The sequence below is a fragment of the Humulus lupulus genome, chromosome 2 (genome assembly GCF_963169125.1).
Source record: "Humulus lupulus chromosome 2, drHumLupu1.1, whole genome shotgun sequence".
Classification (NCBI taxonomy): domain Eukaryota; kingdom Viridiplantae; phylum Streptophyta; class Magnoliopsida; order Rosales; family Cannabaceae; genus Humulus; species Humulus lupulus.
In genome coordinates, this window is record NC_084794.1 from 97,006,444 (window position 1) to 97,025,062 (window position 18,619).

Consider the following 18,619-nt stretch of genomic DNA (forward strand, 5'->3'; position numbering starts at 1 on the left):
AAACACAATAATACAAATAAATTTTTATTAATCACTTTAATAGAATTACAATATTTAGTCTAATTTAGGCTTACAAATAGTAAATAATCTTTATTAATTGTATGCAAAAGATGTAAATAATTATCTAAGACTATTTACAAGCCTCTTCCTTTATTACTAAAATGACACAAACTAACATAATGACATTGTGATGTAGTGCTCGATCAAGATTGTAGGTGCCCGACTTGCTAAAAAGTGAATGGATGCATACATATTTTAATTATGTAAATTATATATTATAATGAAGCAATTTAAACTTGAAATAAAACTCAGAAAAGAATTTCCAGCATTCCAATTACCAACATCTCAAAAAAAAAGATTAATTTCCATCAAGGATTGACCCAATTAAGTGCATAGGCAGATTGTTTCTTAAAACTATTTTTGTGGGAGAGAGAATCATTAACAATGAAGATTATTTCGAGTTTTGACAGCCTTAAACATACTCAAGACTAATAGCATACCTAAATATAGATAAATCATCACAATGTGGGGATACATTAGTCAATGCGTGACAGCGTGGGGATACTTTAGTCAACACACTAGGCAAACCATTTAATTTAAGGACACTAATGTAGTTCCAATAAAACCCATGAGAAGAAATAAAACTTATAGGTTTTGTTATATTGGCAGGGGTAGTACACATATCAAAATCAAAATAAAATCCATAATCTATCCATGGCCTAATAATTGTAACTGTTGCATATCACAAATGCATTCAGTCAACTATGACCATTACATGAGCTCATTGTATATGAGTATCAGTGTATATTTTTTTTAGTAAAACCCAATATAAAACTGAACAGTGATCCTACAGTGAAAATGTGTTGCACGAAAATAACAATATAATTGATAATCAACATGAAAAAATCAGCAGGTTTTTCAAAACTAGTAATCTTGGGGCAAATCCAAAAGCACAAAACACATGAAAAATATTAAAGTAACTTGTGAACATATCAAATTGATATGAGCAATAAAACCTGAAAAGATAGAACCACCTTCAATGTGAAATTATTATAGGACTACAAAAGTTCCAAACAAATGAGTAATGCGTGCAAATGACAGGAGAGGGTGCCTTTTCAATCTCAAATTAGACTGACAATATTTGTGAGAACCACATACAAATAGACAAACTAAAACAAATCTCTTCAATTGGAGCTAGTTCTTCTCTCAATTTTTTTCCTTGAAAATTGAAATTTTGCTCCATGTAAATAATGCTCCATGCTGAAACATTTGTGGGTGTTTACAATTCAGTCTCATCATTGTATTTTAAACCAATTGGAGATTCAATCATAGGAAGCATTTGTATAACGAAAATGGTAGCAAATCAAAGAAAAAAAGAGATACTTATTGATGCAAAATGGTTGACAATATATATGATAAAATATATTACTTCTTAGATGCAAGAACTAACTCTAGAAGTATATTATAACTCTCAGTAAGTAACTGAGCTTAAATAAAATGAAAAATCATTTTATTTAACCACTCTAACCCTATAAATGAGCTTAGATATATATATATATATATAGTTTTGTTTCTTATAATCCTTAGAATATAAAGGCATATCATATATTTGATCCATAAGCTATACTCAATACTATAGCACAAAAAATTCATACCACATATACATATATATATATATATATTTTTTCTCAACCTTCTAAATATATTCACAGTCCTTATAATATGAAATAATTTAAATATATACATATATAAAATAGTTCAATTTGACTACACTTTTAACAAACACCTTATGTGCACTAAGTAGATTCAATCAACAACTATATCTTGTATAATAATTTTAACAAGTTTAACCTACCATATAGGCCACTAGAATAACATAATTTGAGGGTGAAGACAAACTTTATCATTGAGGGGTGGGGTGGAGAGGCTGCTCTTACTATGAGAGGCAGAAAGAATTATAAGAGAGAGAGAGAGAGATATAGAGTTACCATCAAACAATGATGTTGTCGTTGTTGGGGTTTTATGCCCTAATTAAAACCCAAATTTCTTTGTAATCTCATTTTATTATCAATAAAAGAATAAAAAGCATTTTTTGACTTGGTTAATCACTTTGCTCACATATTTTATTTTCATGATTATTTATTTAACATAAACTTCTAATAAATCCCGAATATATAGCTAGTCGTATTTATAGTGACGTAATCACAGTGGAATATAAATATGATTATATATTCAAAATAAGTTAGTCCTAAGATTAGTTAGTGCACATGATTTACACTGACTTGCTAATCTATGATATGATCTACTTACACATTGCAGTGTTATGTTCTTTCCAGAACATTAGCAAAGTAGATAAGATCGGATGTATTTGTTACATCGGACTAGACCGATATTGACAGTTGATAAGATAAGTAAACATACAATTATTATCTATTCTAGTCATATCATATAGTTGACCATAGGTCAATTCAATCTCAATTCTGAGTGATTAGTATTCTAACTGATTGTATTATTTGAGTTCTTTGGCTTGTTCGTTACCAGCTTATCCTACAGACTAGCCCATACTTACATCTTGGGAACTCGGTAGTATAATTGAGTGGGAGTGTTAATCATAGATATGAACATCTATAGATTCTGATGAATAAGTGAAACGATGGTTTCCTTTCAGTTTGGTTCAAGGTGTTAAATGATAGAGATCTTATTTCAGTAATTAAATTAGTTTGCTGAAATATCATTTACAAGGAACTAAGTGTTTTAAGGATAAAATACAATGAGGGGTAAAATGATATTTTAGTCCCATATCATTGTAGACTGTCTATAGAGAATTGAGTGACAATTATGGTTGTAACAATGGATAATTAATAGCGTATCTATATTTTTTATAGAGCGTTCTATGAATTCAATAGTGCAATTCCGAGTCTATAGTGGAGTCACGAGGATTTAATAAGTTAGTAAATTTATTTGTTAGATTTATGATAACTTATTGGAGCTTGATTTCATAGGCCCATGGTTTCCATTGTACCTTGGATAAAATCATCTAGATATTCTCAATTAATTGATTTAATTATCTATTAGAATTATCAAAGTTGACCAGGTCAATTTTGGATAGTTTCACAGAGTTATGTACTTTTGAGAAGAAAAGAGAAATTATGGCAGATTTACTAATTAAGATAAATTGATATCTAAATTAATAAATAAGTTTAAATCAAGGTTGAAATTATAAATAATTAATTTAATAAATGATTTAAATAATTAAATCAATAGAAAATAATACATGCCTTGATTTTAAGTCCAACGAGCTTATAATCAAATAAGAAATTTCACGGGCCTAAAGCCCATGATAATTTCGATGAAGGGCTTCAAATTGGCTATTATTTTATTGATTTGTTAATTAAATTAAATGGCCTAATTGAGTCTATAAAATGAGTGCTTAGAGAGAAGTCAAGACAGGCGACAGATAAGTTTAATCACTGGTTTTCTGATAGTTTTAGATTCTCTCTAAACACAAGTAATTTTCTAAGCCTCTTATTATTATTGTCTCTTCTTCTCTCTGTATCTATCTCATGCGTTGAGAATTGCCCACACTAATCTAGGTGATTCTAAGGATACATTGGAAGGCTGTGAAGAAATTAGAATAACGGTTCAGTTTCTTAATAATACTCTGCGACCAAAAGGATACAAGAGTTAGAGAAACTGAAGAAATGACTCTTTCATTCCGCTGCGTATACTGTAAGTATTCCCATCATTGTTTCTCTTTGAATTCAATTTTAGAAACATGTTCTATGTTATCTCATATTAATTTGTTTAATATTAGATCTACATGAAAATAAATAAAGATCATGTATAAGTTTTCCTAACAACTGGCCTCAGAGCCTTTGATAATCTTTATTTTCATGCATGAACATGTTAAAAATTGGATTATTTGATGTGTTTAAATAATTGGATGGTTTTTCATGTGTTTTATAAAGCATATTGATTTTATGTGATTATTAGCAATTTTAGGTTATTTTGTTGTGTTTTCTATGCTATTAATTTTTATATATGCTTTATTTTGTGTAAAACATGTTAACAATTAATTAGAAAATAGTTTTGGTTTGAAAAATTGCTCAATTTTTTTTTTTGCATTTGCTGCCATGCGCGCACCAGCGCACGCACGCGCAGCCACACTCCCAGCCTAGCCAATTTTTTTTTTTAAATTAAAGAAAAAAAATTGTGGAAATAAATTATTTATAATCAAAGCAAAAAATATCAGATTTGTTTTTGTATTTAAAATTGTTTTTTTTAATAAAATATTTTTGTTAGTTGAGATTTAAATAATTAGACATTTTCTACAAAGATTCAAATTCAAAATTAAAAATAGACTAAAAACTTAATTTTAAATCTTGTAATATATTAAAATATTAGAATTATAATATCAGATATTTAAGATATTTTCATTTAAACTCTTGATTTTTTTTATTAAATCTTTATTTGAATATATAAATATCTTTTTATTCTATAGTTTTTAATATTTAAATTATTTGAAATTTGAATATTGTTAGTTAGATATTTTTATGGATATTTGAATTTGATTAACTGTTTTGAGATATTTTAGGATTGTTATAACTATTAATATTTTATTTTTTTAATGGTTAAAATGTTAGCTATAGTTGTAACAACACAAGATATTTTTTAAAAATAGTTAAGATATTGATTTTCAAATTTAAAATTGGTTAATTTTGAAAAAATTAAATTTTTCCCAGCCAATTAATAAAATATTTTTTTATAAATGGGATTTAAATTAACTTTGGTTAATTGTTGATAAATCCTATCTAGATTAAATTAATATATTTTTTTTCAAATTAACCTAAACAAAGTTGATTGTTGATAAATGAAATTTAAATTAAATATTGTTAATTGTTGATAAATTTCATTTAAATTGACTTATTTTTGTAAAAATTTAATTAATTCGAATTTTTGATAAATTCTAGATAACTAATTATGGTATTTTTGCAAATGAAATAAATTGTGGTATTTTTGCATAAATTCATAGAATCGATCATATAGTAACATGATTAGGCCCATCCAATTATAACATGTCTGTTTGCACTATATGTGGTATTTTTGCAATTGGGCTTAAGATGCATATAGTGGCCCATATGTTTGTTAGATATATGGTTTTTTCCAAATAAAATATTCATAAAATGATAGGTTTTATTTATGCCCATTAGAAAATGTAAAGTTTAAATTCTTTTCTTGTGGATGATTCTACTTGTGTAGACCCATTTGCTTTGCATGACTATAGTGTGCCTAATCAATTAATAACAATTAATAAAACAAAGGTTTAAATTCCTGTCTTTTGGACCTTGTATGGAAGATTGGGGGCCTTTGTAGGGGGAACGACATACTGGACCCAGCCCTCCTCCATACAAGCCTAATTGCTAAGACTCATTTACCTGAGTTGGATTTAATTGTATAGGTTCATTATATTAGTTAAACCTAAATATTGATTAGCAACAGATTAATTCTAAATTAATTGAATTTGTTTCAATGTGACACTTTAGAATTAATAGGAAATTATAGGACTTTGGTTTTAAAAATTTAATATGTTTAATTTTTTTTGGAAAACCATAGTCATTAATTTTCTAAAAATAAATAATAAAAATACTATTTTTTAATTTAATAATGAGCTTATTTTAAGATTTTTATTCGATCTCCACCGTTGGTTTAACATAGTCAATAGCTTAATGAGGCCTCGAGGCACTTTGATTCGTCCCCCTACGGAAGGTGTTCATTAGCTATTTTGACAAGGTTATATTTCGAAAGATAGATAATTATATGTCAAATATTACTAGACTCACCCCTACGGTGACTACTAGGACTAAATCTATGATTATCAAAACCGTGGGTCTAGCTCATAAAATAAGAGATTTTGTTTTCTTATTTTGATCGAATAGTAGATTGTTAATAGTGGTGTCCATTATTAAATGAGTTTACAACTCTATTTAACTAGTGGTATTTTTAACTCTCGCCAACCGGGACAAGGATATCATAGATTAGTTAAAAACCTAAAGAAATAGAGATATGATTGTTTTAAGTATTTTTTTCTCATATCTTACATATTTTTGGTATATGTTGTGCAATTTCTTGAAATTTGTGTGAATAGAATTTTTATTGAGCAAATGTGATTGATTTCTATTTTATTGGTAATTTGTAGTTTTAAGTTAAATAGTGACTGTGTCTACTCCCATCCTTTCTCAACTTTCAATGGAGAAACTCACCGGAGAAAACTTCCTTAAATGGAAGCAAAACATCAACATTGTGTTGATTGGTGACAACACCAAGTTCATCATGACTGAGGAATCCCCAGAAGCTCCAACTGAAGGAGCTACCAAGCCTGTAAGGGACAAGTATGAGTGTTGGCAGGCGGCTAACAACAAGGCGCGGTACTACATGTTGACTAGTATGGTCGACTCTCTCAAGACAAAGATGGAGAATGTCGAGACAGCCTACGAAATCATGGATCAGCTCCAAGACATGTTTGGTGCCAAGTCAGCGCAGACTCGTTTTGAGGCCACCAAGAAATATGCCAATGCTCGGATGGCACCTTCTCAACATGTTCGTGATCACCTGATCAAGATGACAAACTACTTTCAGGAAGTTGAACTGCATGGAGCCATAATAGATGAGGAAACTCAAGTTGGCTTGATCATCAACAGTCTCTCCAGCTTTCCTACCATTCACCACCAACTTTGTGTTGAATAAACTCAACTATGGTCTGACGCAGCTCATGAATGAGCTTCAAACTTTTGAGTCTATCATGGGTGGACCAAGTAAGGGAGGATAAAAGAAAACAACTACTACTATTGTTGCTGATCCAGCTAAGGCTGAAGCTAACCAAGCTTCATCTTCGAAAGCTGGAAATAAGAGGAAAGGTGGGCATATCAACAACCCCAAGCCTGCAAAGGCTGAAAAGATGAGTGCAAAACCAAATGCACAAATGCCTAAGGGGAAGAACAAGAAAAACAAGAAAGGTAAATATAAGTGTTTTCAATGCAAAGAGAAGGGGCATTGGAAGCAGGATTGCCCCAAGTTTCTAGTAGCTAAAAACAAAGGTAATGATTATAGTTCATTTATCTTGGAAACATGTGTTTTAGAGAATGATAAATCTGTTTGGATTATTGATTCTGGATCTACCAACCATGTTTGCAACTCTTTACAACTTCTTGAATCGTGGGAGGAAGTGGACGAAGGTGGCTTAATGCATAGAGTTGGGAACGGAGCATTCGTTACGGTCCAAGCTAGAGGAAGAGCTCGTCTGAAGTTCAAAAATAAATTTTTAATTTTAAATGATGTATTTTTTATTCCAGATTTTAGTAGAAATTTAATTTCAATTTCCATGTTGCAATTAGAACGATTTGTTATGACTTTCACAAGTTTTAATATATCTATTTCTTTCAATGGATCACAATTGTGTATTGCATATTTTGAAAACAGGCTTTATATTCTGCAACCTAACAAACCCCTCACTCTTAACAATGATTTATTCAAAGTAGCTAAACCTAAGACCAATAAACGTCAAAAGACCGATAACGATAATATGACGTATTTGTGGCACTTGAGACTAGGTCACATTGGCAATGATAGGATTCAAAGACTTACAAAGGACAGACCTTTGAGGGAACTCACCTTAGGTGAATTACCTATCTGTGAATCTTGTCTAGAAGGCAAACTGACCAAGCGTCCATTCTCTGCAAAGGGTGATAGGGCCAAAGAACCACTTGGTCTTGTGCATTCAGATGTTTGTGGACCTTTAAATGTACAAGCCAGGGGTGGTTTTGAGTATTTCGTCACTTTCATTGACGATTACTCTAGATACTCATGTCTTTACCTAATGCATAGGAAATTATAAACATTTTCAAAGTTTTAGCAATTCCTAGCAATGGCTCAGAACCAATTAGGTAAAACGTTAAAGATCTTGCGATCTGATAGGGGTGGAGAATATTTGGATATGCAGTTCCAAGATCTTTTAACTAGACTTGGGATTTTATCACAACTTACTGCCCCAGGTACTCCGCAACAAAATGGTGTAGCGGAACGCCGAAACAGAACTTTATTGGAAATGGTTAGATGCATGCTTAGTTACTCAACTCTACCAACTTCGTTCTGGGGATATGCAATTGAAACCGCGAACAACATTCTCAATGTCGTGCCGTCTAAATCAATCCCCAAAACACCTTTAGAACGCTGGAATGGTCGTGAACCTAGTTTACCCCATTATAGAATCTAAGGGTGTCATGCACACGTCCTGAGGAAAAAGGAAGGAAAGCTAGAATCGCGAACTGAAGTTTGCATGTTTGTTGGCTATCCTACAGGTACTCAAGCTGTACTTTTCTATAGTCATTCAGAAAAGAAAGTGTTTACTTCTACAAATGCTACTTTTCTGGAAAATGACTATGTCCAAAACTTCAAACCTCGTAGCAAAGTAGTTTTTAGAGGAGATGGTTAAAGAATTGACTCCAACCAATGTTCCATAATCATCAACGCAAGTTGATGATGAAATTCCCACTCTTCATGTCCAACCGACGCAAGTCGATTTAAATGAAGAGAGTACCACTGTTCCTGAGCAAACAGTCACAGAGCCTTGTCGTAGTGGGAGGGTTTCTAGGAACCCATTTCGCTATGGTTTGGATGGTGAAACCAATATGGTTGTTGGTGACACTAGTGATGATGATCCATTGTCTTTCAAACAGGCAATGCCAAGCCTTGTAAAGGAACTATGGCTCGAAGCCATGAAACAAGAAATGGAGTCCAAGTACTCAAATTCCGTCTGGGATCTTGTGCAAGCACCTAGTGACTTTATGGTCATTGGGTTCAAGTGGATCTACAAGAAGAAATGAGGTGTTGATGGAAATATCGGGGCTTATAAAGCTCGATTAGTGGCAAAGGGTTATACCCAAAGAGAAGGCATGGACTATGAGGAAACTTTTAGTCCGGTAGCCATGCTCAAATCCATTCGCATCCTCCTATCCATTGTAGCTGCTCTCGACTATGAGATCTAGAAAATGGACGTCAAGACAACTTTTCTTAATGGAAAGCTTGACGAAGTCATTTATATGGATCAGCCAAAAGGATTTAAAGTAGCTGGACAAGAAGGAAAAGTTTGCAGGTTGAATAGGTCCATCTATGGACTTAAGCAAGCTTCTCATTCTTAGAATCTTAGGTTTTATGAAAAAATCAACACCTATGGCTTTGAACAAAATGTTGATGAGCCCTGTGTTTACCAATTGAAGGCAAATCAAATAGTGGTATTCTTGGTTCTTTATGTAGATGATATCTTACTCATTGGAAACAATGTTAAGAAATGATCAGATGTGAAGAATTGGCTGAGCACTCAATTCCAGATGAAGGATTTGGGTGAAGTAAGTTATGTTCTAGGTATCTAGATCATTAGGGATAGAAAGAACAGACTCTTAACTCTTTCTCACGCAGCTTATATTGACAAAGTGCTTGAACGTTTCTCAATGATAAATTCCAAGAAAGAGTGCCTACCGTCTTGCCATGGAATTCATCTTTCAAGGAAGCAGTCTCCCCAGACTCTTGAAGAGGAAGATGCAATGAGAAAAGTTCCCTACGCATCTGCGGTTGGAAGTCTGATGTATGCTATGTTGTGTACTAGACCATATATCTGCTATGCAGTGGGAGTTGTGAGCAGGTATCAGTCAAACCCAGGTGCAGAACATTGGATAGCAGTTAAGCATATCCTGAAGTATTTAAGGCAGACTAGGGATTATATGTTAGTCTACAAGGGTAGTGTTTTGAACTCTGTAGGCTACATCGATTCAAATTTTCTGACTGGTGTCGATGACAAGAAGTCTACTTCTAGAATGGTTTTTAGTCTTAAGGGTGGAGCTGTGATTTGGAGAAGCGTAAAGCCGTCTGCAATCTCAGATTCCACCATGGAGACTGAGTACATAGCCGTGTTAGAAGCAGCTAAGGAAATAGTTTGGCTAAAGAAGTTCTATTCAAATCTTGGTGTTATTCCAGAAATGGATAAACCACTTGTGTTGTTTTGTGACAATACATGAGCAATAGCCAACTCGAAAGAACATCAAAGTCACAAGAGGAGTAAGCATATAGAAAGGAAGTATCACATTATTCGAGAATATGTGGCCAGGGGAGATGTGAAAGTTATGAAGATTGCGACTGAAGACAATCTTGCAGATTCGTTTACAAAGACACTACCAGAAGCTACATTTGATAAGCATATCAAGGAAATGGGATTAGTAGAATTAAGGCATTAGTTTCAATTAGTGCAAGTGGGAGTTTGTTGGGGCTTTAAGCACTAATTAAAACTCAAATTTCTTTGTAATCTCATTATATTATCAATAAAAGAATAGATATCATTTTTTGACTTGGTCAATCACTTTGCTCACATGTTTTATTTTCATGATTATTTATTTAATATATACTTCTATTAAATGTCAAACATATAGCTAATCGTATTTATAATGACGTAATCACAGTGGAATATAAATATGATTCTATGTTCAAAATAAGTTAGTCCTAAGATTAGTCAGTGCACAGGATTTACACTGACTTGCAAATCTACGATATGATCTACTTACACATTGCAGTGTTATGTTCTTTCCAGAACATTAGCAAAGTAGATAAGATCGGATGTATTTGTTACATCGGACTGGACCAATATTGAAAATTGATAAGATAAGTAAACATATTGTTATTATCTATTCTAGTCATATCATATAGTTGACCATAGGTCAATTCAATCTCAATTTTGAGTGGTTAGTATTCTAACTGATTGTATTATTTGAGTTCTTTGACTTATTCATTACCAGCTTACCCTACGGACTAGCCCATACTTACATCTTGGGAACTCGGTAGTATAATTGAGTGGGAGTGTTAATCATAGATATGAACATCTATAGCTTCTGATGGATATCTCATTTCAGTAATTAAATTAGTTTACTGAAATATCATTTACAAGGAACTAAGTATTTTAAGGATAAAATAGATTATTTTAGTCTCATCTCATTATAGATTTTCTATAGAGGATTGAGTGACAATTATAGTTGTAACAATGGATAATTAATAGCGTATCTATATGTTGGAAATGTGCCCTGAAAGCATATGTAGTAGACATTGTTTTTTGAAATAAATAAATAAATAAATTGAATTTGTTATGCATATATTTTATGGACTGTATTATTCTATGATAATATTATGTAAATATCAGGAAAATTCCTAAGTTCATGTATGTAATCTCAAACACGTATTAGTACGGGAGGATTGTGTTTGAGATAAATGAACTTGAATAGTTCGCAGTAAAATAAAGTTATGGAATCTTTAGATTAATTACTGCAAGTACGGTCCACTAGTATTATGAATACATGTGATCTAGATCCGGATCACTAGTGTGGTAGGACACTTTAGTGGAGGTGCTTTATATATTAGAGAATATATAGAACTGGACCAGATATGTTTATTAATACTTAGTTAAATACTGTTTCAAAGTATTAATTAAATATATCGACTGACGATCATATACAAATAGATCTTAATCTTGAAGTTACTATAAACTCCTGTTTATGTTATATGAGTTCTTTGATTCACTTGTTAGGGTCTGTCAGAATGATCAGGCTAAAAACTTTTGTTTTGGGAACTCATTAATATAGATAGCTGGGGACATAGTATACAGATATGAAATCTATACCTTCTCACAAGAGATTGAATGATGGTTCTCTTAAGGGTTGACTTTTGGGACTGAAAGGTTATTGAGCTCAAATTCATAATTTAGTTATGAATTAACCTTCACTAGTAGAGTCAATGGCACTTGAGGAAACAAGAGATAATTAAAAGGGTAAAACGGTAATTTTATTCCCGATTAATTATGAACCATTATTAGAGAGTCAAGTTGTATGCAATGATTATATCAATGGATGCTTTATGATTATAAAGTACTCAGTAAATGAAATGTCTATAATTACAATAGTGCAGTCTCATATTTATAGTGGAATAATCATAAGATTAATAAATTAAGATTATTTAATTAAAGAGTTTAATTAATAATCTCAAATTTATTGGAGCTTGGAATTATAGGTCCATAGGTTCCCATAGCGGCTCTATCAACACTGTTCAAGGTAAGAGTTGATATGAAGGGAAAATAGTTTAAAGACATATTTAAGAAGAAATTTGTTCTTCAGGCCAAATATGCAATTATATGATAATAATGATTAATTAATTAATTACAAATTAGTTGTAGTTAACAAAATTAATTAATATTTAATTATTGTATAATTTTCGAAACTATATTAAATAATTAAATTAATTTCGAAATTTAATTAAATAAATAATTAATTATAATTTTTGAAATTATGATAAATTAAATATTTTTTTTTTCAAAAATTTTGGATTTAATCAATTGGTAGAATGAATTAAATATCTTTATTTGAGTGGGAGATAATGATCTGATAAGTTCAAATTGGATTTGAATTTAAAAGATTAATATTTATTCAAATAATTAATTATATTTGATAATTAATTAAAAAGATAATTAATTTGAATTCAAATTTGAATTAATTATCAAGTTGTTAGATCTTATCTGACAAAGTAATTTGAATAAATAATTAAATAAAACTTGAAAAACCAATATCCCTAGAAATTAGGAAGCTACACGTTCACACACAGTCCATGGACTGTGTGTGGCGTGTAGGGCCAGCTTTTTTCAGGGATGGGATTTTCAATTTTATTTAATTAATTAATTAATTAATGGATAATTCAAAATTTGGTTTTTGGATTTTTTCATTAATAGAATAATTAATTAATTAAAAAGTAAATTGTAAAATGGTTACAGATTTATTTTTAAAATTTTGAATATTTTCTTTTAAGTATTACTAATCAGAAAATTATTCAGATAAGTGAGTGAGACTACTCTGAACATTCGCTCTGTGAAAAATAGAACGATAGTTTTCTCTCCCTGAAAATAAAGAACCAATTCTCAAACCTATTCTCTTGATCTCATGAGTTGAGTACATCAAGTAGAATCACAAATAAACTATCCTTCATTCTCTAAGTGCCCACACATTTCTTGAGGTGTAGAGAACGCTTTGGAAGATCTTGGTGTGAGTACGTGGGAGCGGCTTGGATAGGAAGATTGTTCTAAATACGAAAAGATAGTAATGACACTTGATAGGCTTCAAGAGGTATGAATTCTATCCTTACCTTGTTTATGATTAATGTATGTATATTAATAGATCCGCATATTTAAAGGTAGTTTAAATATGTTACAAAAAATTTTGTTGTACACTGGGCCAACCATACCACCATTCCGCTGCGTATTAGGAAACTCGTTCCTAACACTATATTTGTTATATAGCGTTCTGTGAATTCAAGAGTGCAATTCTGAGTCTATAGTGGAGTCACGAGGAATCAATAAGTTAATAAATTTATTTGTTAGATTTATGAACTTATTGGAGCTTGATTTCATAGGCCCATGGTCCTCATTGTACCTTTGATAAAATCATCTAGATAGTCTCAATTAATTTATTTAATTATCAATTAGAATTATCAAAGTTTTTTTTTTTTTTGAACAAAAGAAAAATTTTATTCAAAAACAAGCCAGACTTACAAAACCAAGAGAGCAGCTGCTACAGAACAGCAGACAGCAAACTCAACCAAACAACAAGAAAAAGCTACAAAGAACCAACTACCAGCTTTCTACAACCTTGCGTAAATATACATCCCTTTTTCTATGAGAAACAGAACCCAAACTCAAAACTCTATACTTAACAACATCTTTAATTTCCAAACTAATGCTGCTGGCCATTTTACAAACTGACTCAAAAATACATCTATTTCTGTTGCACCAAATGAAATACCATGCGGCTGAAATGACTGCATTAATTATCTGGTTCTTCAAGTTATGCTTAGCCAATAAGCACCAATGGGTAAGCTCCTCACAAGATTCAGGCCAATGGAAGAAACCCAGCCATCTACCTACTTCATCAAACACTTTCCTGGAATAAACACACTCCATGAACAGGTGGATATGGGATTCCAAGCCGGATTCACACACAGGGCAGAAAGCAGAAGAAATATTCATGAATCGGCACAAGTGGTCTCTAGTAAGCAGCTGGTTATTAAAAATCTGCCAGTAAATAAACCTGTGTTTTGGCAAAATAAGCTTGTTCCAAACTGTCTTAGCATAGCCCACAGAATGCACAGAAATAAGAGAGGAATAGAAGTGTTTACTGTGAAATTTACCTCCCTTAACAGCTAGCAACAAGCTTCCCTCATCTATACTATGTCTCAGCCTCAATAATTTCTTGATATACCAGCTCATATCTTAACTGATAGGCACATTCCAAACGTTAAACTTCTTCAAATAAATGGAACTAATCCACTTAACCCACAGGCAGTCTTGCTTGGAAGAGATTGCCCAAATAAAGTTAGCCATCAATGCCAAGTTCCATTTCTTGCCCTCATGGAAACCAATGCCACCCATCTTTTTCGGGAGACAAACCTTTTCCCACGAAGGGAGATGCATCTTACTTCTATTCCCATAAGCTCCCCAAAGAAAATCCCGACAGCTCTTATCAATGGCAGCAGTAATCTTGGAAGGAAGAATGAATATACTCATCCAAAAGTTCCTTATACCAAGCAAAACTGAGTGTATGAGTTGAGCACGACCAGCAAAAGATAAGTTTCTACTCGCCCAACAATTAAGCTTCTTATTCAACTTATCTAGAATTACCCCACAGTCAGAGGCTTTCCACTTGGTAGGCCGAAGAGGAACCCCCAAGTACTTCAGAGGAAAGGAGCCTTCTTCCATTTGCAACAACTCAAGAATCTGAGCTTTGATGGAATCCTTCACCCCTCCAAAATAGACATGGGATTTAGATTTATTCGCTGAAAGACCAGAAGAGGCACAGAAAGCAGAAAAGGCTTCATGAATCTTACTCACAGAACTGATGTTACCTTTACAAAAGATAATCAAATCATATGCAAAGCAAAGGTTAGTCAACCTAAGATGTTTACACAAAGGATGATAACCAAAGCCTTTTTTGTCAGAGTAATGAGCTAATAAACAAGTGAGGTACTCCATAATGAGCACAAACAAGAGAGGAGACATGGGGTCCCCTTGCCGAAGGCCTTTTTCCCATTTGAAAGAGCCCTGAATTCTCCCATTCAATAACAGATTGTAGTTGGTACCTTTTAAGCAAACAAGAATCCAGCCAATAAAACGAGAGGGAAAACAAAGATGTTTAAGTAACTCCTCCACAAAATACCAATCAACTATGTAGTACGCCTTACTCAGATCAATCTTCATTAAACATCTAGCTGAAATATTCTTTCTAGTGTACCCTTTGAGAAGATCTTGGAATATCATAATATTATGGGCTAGAACTCTATTTTTAATGAAAGCTCCTTGATTACTATGAACAAGAAAAGCAGCACTTCCGAGAGTCTAAAGCAAATCATCTTTGATATGCACTTGTAGAGGGTGTTACAACACGCAATAGGACGATAGTCATTAGCTGAACTCGGATCCGCAGTCTTAGGAATAAGAGAAATCACCATTTCATTCAGATCCTTCGGCAAGTAACCATCCTGAAAGAAATCCAACACAGCAGAAGTAATTTCAGCACCAATATCAGACCATAACCCCTTAAAGAATCTCGAGCCAAAGCCATCCAAACCAGGACTCTTAAAGGAGTGAATGCTAAAAAGAGCCTTCTTCACATCACTCTTGGTAAAAGGTCTCAGAAGTTTGACTTGGAGCTCCAGAGATAATCTGTTTCCCTGAAGAAAACATCTTTTATCAATCTTCAATGAAGCCAAATTTCTCCTCCCCATAAAATTCTTGAAATGTGAGAGAAAATGCTCAACAACTTTTGAGTAGTCCTCTTCTGTTTTGCCTCCTATGGTAAAAGAAGAAATTCTATTATCAACTCTTCTTTTTCGCATAAATGCATGAAAAAACCTCGAATTATCATCACTAAACTTAATCCAATTAAGTTTACTCTGCTATTTGAGAAAACAGGCATAACGGCTCTGCATAACTGAAACAGTGAGATGAGCTTGAGTAACAGAATGTTGCAGAGACAGATCTGAAGTGTTATAAGCCAAAGCCTCCTGAGCTCTACTATAATCCTCCTTGGCCTTCCTATAACTCAACACAATATCACCAACCTCCTCTCTGTTAAACCTCTTCAAAACATGCTTCACCCGATGTAATTTCTGGACTATCCTGCACAGACCTCCACCAGAAGTTACTGGCTCATTCCAACAGCAAAGAACAGCTTCTTTGTAACCTCTATATTGCATCCAGTGGTTACCAAAACGAAAAGCTACAAATCCCACCTTGTTAACTTCCTGATTACGAATCACATAGAAACTATGATTAGAAATGCAGTCCCATTTGAAGCGAGCAATAGTTTTCGGAAAAACTTCCAGCCACAAATCGTTAATGAACACTCTATCTAATTTAGAGAAAATACGGTCTCCTGCCTCCTGTTTGTTCAACCATGAATAGAGAGCTCCCTCACATTTAAGTTCCTCAACTTGGCCTAAAGCCAACCAATCTTGAGCATCAGCTATGTCCTTAGCAAGGACTTGTCTCCCACCAATCATATCTTGGTAACCAAACATAGCATTAAAGTCTCCAAAGATAATCCAAGGAACCTTTAAATGGCCAATACTAGATAATTTATCCCAGAGACGTTTCCTCTCCCCCATAGAATTGCTACCATAAACTACTGTAGCAAAGAAAAAATCCTGCTGGCCACTCACTTTGATCCGACAGTGAACAAGTTGGGGATCTTCAAGTAAAATATCAACCTTCACAAATTTAGATTGCCAAATAACTAAAATCTTACCAGAAACAATAGGACTAGAAAAGTAATCCCAATTATGAAAATTATTCTAAAAAACTTCTTTAATTTTCTCATGTTTCACCTTAGTCTCAAAGAAAGCTCCAAAACCAACCTTATTCTCCTTACAAAGACTAAGAATAGCATTTTGCTTATCTTTTTTATTCATACCCCTCACATTCCATCCTATCATATTGCAAACTTCCATCACTTAGTTGGGATAGAGTTAGTAACCAAATGACCAATCCCTGCATCTTGCAACACAGCATAACCATTGCCTGAAATAGCCTTGCCTTGAGCTAACTCAGACTTGTGAGTATTTGCCACTCCTTGTCTAGCACCTCTTCTTTTGGGGGTAATCCAGCTTCCTGCAACCTCAGAATTCCCTTTTCCAGCTTGCTGAGTAACAATTGAGTTCTCCTGAACAACACTGCTACCTTTTAAAACAGTTTGCTCTAGAGAACTATTGACCCTCTCTTCCTCTCCAATATTAGAAGCATTACACGCTCTGGGAACAGGACTATCTTGTTCAGAAGGTTGTTGAATCTCCTCCTCTGCATTGACTAAATCCTTGTCTGAACTCGCACCAGTCTCAGTAGTAGGTTTCTTCCTCCAACTCAAACCAGAATTCTTGTTACAATTAGCCAAAACATGACCTAAATTCGAGCAGGCAGCACACTTAGAGGGAAGCCATTCATACTCCACCAATTGTTCCGTTATCTGATCCCTTTCATTAATGAAAGAGATAGTGTTCGGAGGATGATCCGTAATCTCCATATCTACCAATATTCTTGCATATTTCACCATCGATCTACTTTGCGTCACTTTATCCACCATAACCGGCCTTCCAATTGTGCTCACCATAGCACTGAGACAATTGGTTCCCCAGTATTGTAAACCCAAACCATTCAGCCTAATCCAAACCGGAACCAACTTGACCATTCTCATAGAGTCCATATCTGGTGTCCAAGGACGAAGAACCACCGGTTTTTTTATCGAAATGAATAACTCCTGTTTCCAAAATAAGATCCCGCGTAGCTTCATCCCTGAAATTGACAAGGGTAAAACCTGAATGCATTCTCACTATCTTATCAACACCCAAACTACCCCAAATTCTCTTAACAAATCCTTCAAAAACTCGGAAAGGAGGGTTAGCTCCCAGAACTATGCACACAATCGCATTCTTCCAAAACGAAGCTTCAGTCTCAACCTCTTCCATATCTAATCGGGCCACAACTTGGTCACCCAATTTCATTGGTTCAGTAAAATTCAGACGAGTAGAGGGTGTGGGTACCTGGTTCGATTTAAATTTACTCCACACTTCCTTAGCTGATCTCTGGAATTCAGAACCCTCCGCATCCTCAGCCCAACTAATTGGGGAAGGAGAGGACCAGTTCGCATTTCCAACCCGCTTCACCTCAACACCACGTTCCAGCTCCAGTTCATCACATGGATCATGAAATTCATCATCAGGTAACAGATCAGATGCCTCAACTTGGATCGAAGGGAGGTCGTCCACCACGTCATCGGGAATCAACACCGGCTTCGATATACCTTTCTTCTTCCGAGCCATGGGAAGAGAGAGAGAGAGATATCACACGCCTAACCACAATTAGAGATTGCACCAACTTTGAGAATTATCAAAGTTGACAAGGTCAATTTTGGATAGTTTTACAGAGTTATGTAATTTTGAGAAGAAAAGAGAAATTATGGAAAATTTATTAATTAATATAAATTGGTATCTAAAT

At 33.6% G+C, this 18,619-nt stretch overlaps 1 protein-coding gene across 1 annotated transcript; it reads right to left on the bottom strand.

Annotated features, from left to right (window-relative positions):
- Positions 1-13,705: 13,705 nt before the first annotated feature.
- Positions 13,706-14,341, bottom strand: LOC133814552 (uncharacterized). Its single transcript, XM_062247499.1, has one exon. The coding sequence runs from the start codon at positions 14,339-14,341 to the stop codon at positions 13,706-13,708; it is 636 nt and encodes a 211-aa protein (XP_062103483.1).
- Positions 14,342-18,619: the final 4,278 nt, after the last annotated feature.